At 35.6% G+C, this 5,565-nt stretch overlaps 1 protein-coding gene across 2 annotated transcripts; it reads right to left on the bottom strand.

The window, feature by feature from the left end:
- Nucleotides 1-492: 492 nt before the first annotated feature.
- Nucleotides 493-5,352, bottom strand: LOC101515094 (uncharacterized). 2 transcript variants are annotated; one of them, XM_073367710.1, is made up of 2 exons: nucleotides 3,479-5,351; nucleotides 493-949 (listed from the first exon to the last, which is right to left on the bottom strand). In XM_073367710.1, the coding sequence occupies exons 1-2, from the start codon at nucleotides 5,221-5,223 to the stop codon at nucleotides 943-945; spliced, it is 1,752 nt and encodes a 583-aa protein (XP_073223811.1). In that variant the 5' UTR covers nucleotides 5,224-5,351; the 3' UTR covers nucleotides 493-942. The 2 variants fall into 2 exon arrangements, with proteins under 2 accessions (XP_073223811.1, XP_004495237.1); XM_004495180.4 differs by lacking the exon at nucleotides 493-949 and having other exon boundaries at nucleotides 3,475-5,352.
- Nucleotides 5,353-5,565: the final 213 nt, after the last annotated feature.

The raw sequence follows: 5,565 nt of genomic DNA, 5'->3' as shown, positions 1-5,565 counted from the left end.
CGAGAAAAAAATGTGTTAGAATTTTTATTCTTACAAATTTTTTAGAGAATAAAAATGATTTAAAATTTTTTGAAAAAAAATATTTTTTTTATTTTCTTCATAAAATAAAATTCAAAAACTTTTAAAAAATAAACTCAAAACTAATAAAATATTGAGAGCCTATAAACCCGCTGAGACCTCTTAAATCCAATGAAATAATAGATCAGAACTTTAAAAAAAATATTTTAAAAATAAATTTAATATTAAAAATTTAATAAAAAAAAATTTAAAAAGAACTTTGGAGTTTGAAGTTTTTTTTTTTTATAGCTCTAACTATAGAAATCTTAGCCACCATAAGGGAAAGGAATGAATGCGCTTGGGAAAATGCTTCTATTCAAGCATTAACAATTGGATCGGAATATAAGGTGAAAATCAAATGGGGGGAGGCTTCTTAACTTCACTCAAGTTCACTGATTATTTACATTGCGATATAAGATTACCAAAACACCAATATGACAATGTCTCATGGAGGGTCCAACCTGACCAACCCATACTTTTCATATCATGAAGTGACAAAAATTCCAACAAATTTATTCACAACCGCAAGCGCAAAACTTAATCAAAACTGCAACATGACAGGGTATTTTTTGAACTGGTGAATATCTAACTTAAATAACTATTGTACAGAAGTCCAAAAAACATCATTAAAAAAAAAAAAACTTAAGGGTTATGGTACTACAACAATACAATTAGCACCTAATGCTTGGCGACAGTGTCTTGATCAGTGTAAGAGAAACCTCATGATGATAGTATTCAATTAATGCCATTAAAATTTTTAGCCAAGGAAGACCATATCAACAAGTGAATCTAGTATGTTGCTACTCCTTTGGTTGTCAAGCAGTGCTTCGTCTACCCTGCATCTGCCACTTGATTCCAGCAACAGGCATCATGGAGCAGAAGAAACTAGTCCCTGCAATCCAACAAAAATATGAGGTACCGATGTGTTTGTTTTCATGTTTGAACACAGCTCAATGTCCTCACACATACATATGGTCCAAAGCAACAATTCTTAGATTAATCAAACTTGAAAACGAAGACACTAAAAGAAAAATAAAAACAGTGAAATGCCGCTGATAGGGAGATTTATAAAGAATGAAAGTAGAAGAGACTAAGAATAGTGTGTGCATGCATGCGCGCACTTGTGATAATAAATACAGATATTTGCAGAATCTGATTAAAATCAAACAATATGCAACTACTGCCAAAATGGTACATCGATAAACAAGCAGGAGATGAACATATCAATCTTGAAACTTGAGGATAAATGGCGGGAATACCCTGTTAATTTTATCAGGAAAGGGCTATTGCTAAATTCTACTGATTTCAACGAAAGCAATAAAGGCGGGACCAATATGTCAAACCCTATCTTATGGCCAGTATATATGGTGTAATCACGATTCATGAAGTGTATGAAAAACCAAAAATACATGTGCCCTATATAACATACATTTTTTTTAATGCCACTATATAACATACATAATATCAAATAAAGGAAAATATTATAATTATTTTATATCATATTCTATTCTTTATATGTATTAAACTGTCAAAATTTATTTTCATAAAAAAATTCAAGATTTTTCGGTATAATAGGACTGTTGGAGGGATTTTTTCCCCCCTGAAATGTATTAAGCCAAAGGGCACAGCGTGCTGATCAGAAATTTTGTCATTCCATTTCCTCCCAATGAAGATCTTTCTTACAGTAATTTATTGTAATTAAGTTAAAAACTTAAAATACTGAGTGTTGAACTTGACAACAAAATTGTCATGTAAATTGCAGGCTCAACTCATAAAGTGACAAGAGTTACTTAATACAAAGATAAGATTAAAAGCATCCATCCTGATAGCAGAATACAGTTTAATACTATGGGTAAAATAAATACATTCTAAATTAATAAATAAGCAAACCACAATAACAAAGTTTAAATATTCTGTAAGCAACCAATAAATTAAACTAAGATGGGTTCATAGCATGAGACTAGACCAGGCTAACCATGGGCATTTCTCTTTCCTTCAATGCTATTATTAGAATGGGATGGCTGCAACATTCAAAAGGATGAAATGGACATCCACTTAAAGGCTGGATTCAGCTTGGTAGTGCTAAACTTGAGCTCAAAAGAGTTGGATACATTGATCTTGTTGGCCTATTGGGTGTGTTGCAAACTTGCAACGATGGGTTTGTTTATGTTTTCGGGTTCATGACTACACTTAAGCTGTGAGGTTAATGTTTGTGCATTATGGAATCTTATGTCATTGCTGTATCTATATAGTCTATACAAGTCTGTGAAAATCTGCCGAGTTCACATAGAAACGATTGTAAGCGAACTCGGGCAGATTTGCTCTTGATGCCGTGTCTACCACAATTTAGAAAAAGAAGCCAATTAATTCCTATAATCATCCAAATTTCGGACGTATTAGAACATTAAATAATTTAACCATTTTCATCCCAAACCTTGGCATTGACCTTTGTGATAGTCCCTACACTAAAGAAACACAAAAACAATCATTGACCTATGATTCTATTAATCCCGTTAGTCCCTGCAATTTAGGTCGAATCTTCCATGTTAAATGCCAAATGGCGTCCAAGTACTAATGTAGACAATCCAAATCCTTTCAAAAACTTGATACATGGTTATGAATGTTAGTCCACAACCACATTAAACACCATGTAGCATTTAATGTGGCAAATAGGCATGTGTGTCACTGCTTACTTCTAACGAAGATCCTTAAATGGCATGGCTAACCAATTCATAGGTCTCGGTCAGGGTTTTTTTTTTCTAGGTTTCGTTTGTGATTAAAGTGAAAGTGTGTGCCAAGGTTGAGATGAATATGATAGTTTACTCAACATCAAACGCCATAGTACACACATGATAAGAGTTGAAACTATTCTTGTTCCAAATCAAAAGATTTGGCAGAAATAGAGCATTCTTTTCTTCAATAAGAACCAGTTTAAAAAAAGCTATTCATGCCTGCCACAAGGCATGCTGGCTTTTACATTCCTATTGACAATGGAGAAGAAAGGATTAGGTAAACAAGAGATAGAGTACCTACACAAGTGTAAAAGGGCTCAAGATATCAGAGATTGAGCTCCTAAAAGCTAGAGGTTGCCAATATGAAGATCATCTAAGGATTCAGGTGATTTCACCAAATAAAAACTTACATGTCTTCTCCCCCTAGACTCTTGGACCAACAAACTAATGATGACTATTGTGACCCTATAATTCAATGCAATCTAATGAAACTAACAGATGTGATGAGGAAAATAAACTATAGACGGAGCATATATTAGTTTGAAAAATATGCACAAATTCTATCAAATTGGTAACAGATAAACTGGCAAACATTCATCAACTATGACCACGAGGCATGCTTGAAAGAACAGCATAATATATAAGATTCTGTAATTATATATGGCACAGCATGATGAGAGTTTACTTACCAATACTTTATCAACCCGTCCCAGCCACACGTTGCTACTTTGCTCTGTTCCAGAGGATGCCACTCGGCACCAATGCAAACACCTTCATGACACTTGAGAGTTCTAAAGACTTTGCAACTCTTCCAATCCCAAAACCAACACTTACCCTCACCATCTCCCGACATGACAAACCGTCCATCCGGCGAAAAATTGACCTGACAAGCATACCCAGCAACAATATGTCCAGCAAACCTCTTCTTTTTGTTAAGTTGAAACTTCTCCCTCGTACTATAAATAAGTATCTGGTTATCCAAACTCTGTGCGGCGAGCCAATTCCCGTTGGGGTGAAGAGAAATCGACGGCATAGAATGCATGTGTGGCTCACTAATATACTTTATAACAACAGGAATACCAAATTCCCATACCCTAAGGGACTTATCATCGCTAGAAGTAACAAATCTCCTATTGTTATCAACAAAAGTAATGGTATTTACAGCACCCAAATGCTGATCATACTCTTGAGTTATCTGTCCTGAATTCATATCCCACTGAACAATCTTCTTATCACTCATACCAGCCAACAAAACATTCTGCTTATCTTCGTCTGGGTTAAGCTTCACGACATAAGGGATCTTCCCAGTTGAGAAAGTTGATATAACTTGCCCCGTTTCGGTATCCCAATACTTAATATTCTTATCATAACCAGCACTCAAAAATTTTGTCCCATCATTGCTAAAACAAATATCCCTAACAGCTTTAGAGTGACCCATATAAGTTCTCATACATTTTCCAGTATTCAAAACATCCCAAATCTTAACCTTTGTATCCATACCAGCAGATAGAATCAAATGACCAGACTTGGGGAAAAATCGAATAGCCGAAACACCTTTGGTGTGTCCACTCCAAGTATGCACCAATCTTTTCGGTATATAACAATGATCATTACTAGCTTTAGCATCTTTAGGAGGTGCAATCCAAGACCTACCTTGATAATCCCTTTCTTCTTTACCATGAAAAGTACTCTTATCTTTAACAACCTCACTCTTTTCACCTCCAAAACCACTCTTTTCTTCGCCTTTCTTCTTCGCGTACTCTTCAGCGTACTTCTTTTGTTCCTCAGTTAACTCTCCTTGTAAACCCTCCTTCTTCCCAGCCCAAGGACTCTTCTTATTCTTCAATAACCACGCCTCCGAAGCAGGGTTTTCGATCTCCATTTCATTGTCACCATCATTACTGTTGTCGTTATCGTTCTCTTCTTTCCTGGTGGCTTCAATTTTTCGCTTCTTCTGTTCATGTCGGGGTATATTGTAAACAGAAGCAGCGTTATTCTTCTGCAAGGAATCGAAATCTCCAACGTAATTCGAGGCGGAAGGATCAGCGGCGTAACCAAATTTGAGAAAAGTGTTATGCTGTTCATCGAAGAGGAAGGGTTCAATGTTAGCGTCTTCAACGAAACCTAGTTTGTGGTTACGCATACCTTGAGCTAAACCGTCTTTAGCGTAAGGGTGAGATGGACCTTGAATGGGGGCCCATAGTTGGTCGTAAGTTGGGTTAAAGCCGACAGCGTGTTGAGTTGGGTCAATCGGTTTAGAGAGGGTTTTAGGGTCGGCGACGGTTAGGGCGAGCATAGTGTCGTCTACTTTGGGGGCGGCGGAACGTGTAGGAAGGAGGCGGGGTGGGGATGAATTGTCAGGTGAGTTAGGGTTTTGAGTTGGCGAGTCTAGATCGTTGTTGTCCTCGTCTGAGTATTGGTGAATTAGATCCATTGTGGAGAATGCTAGTGATACTAACTGGCGAAAGAGAAAGAATGACCGAGTGAAGGAGGGGAAGCTTTTCAAACTTCCAAGCGAAGATAATTTCCCTGTAACCTGTTCGCGACAGTAAATTAGCACAGATGTGATTTTAATATATATAGGGAGTGCCTATCCGATCCAATAAAATAAAATTCATTTCTATATTTATAAGATAGAATTATTTCAAGATTTTATTTTTATATATTTTTACTTTATATTTTAATTTTATTAAATCTGTATTTTTAGTATTTATTAAAATAATAATTATTTTTAAATAATAATTTTTCTTTTAATAAAAATATATATGAAAATTTT

The sequence above is a fragment of the Cicer arietinum genome, chromosome 4 (assembly GCF_000331145.2).
Source record: "Cicer arietinum cultivar CDC Frontier isolate Library 1 chromosome 4, Cicar.CDCFrontier_v2.0, whole genome shotgun sequence".
NCBI lineage: Eukaryota > Viridiplantae > Streptophyta > Magnoliopsida > Fabales > Fabaceae > Cicer > Cicer arietinum.
Note: the sequence above shows the minus strand (reverse complement) of the source record. Positions and strands in the feature narration are given on the sequence as shown.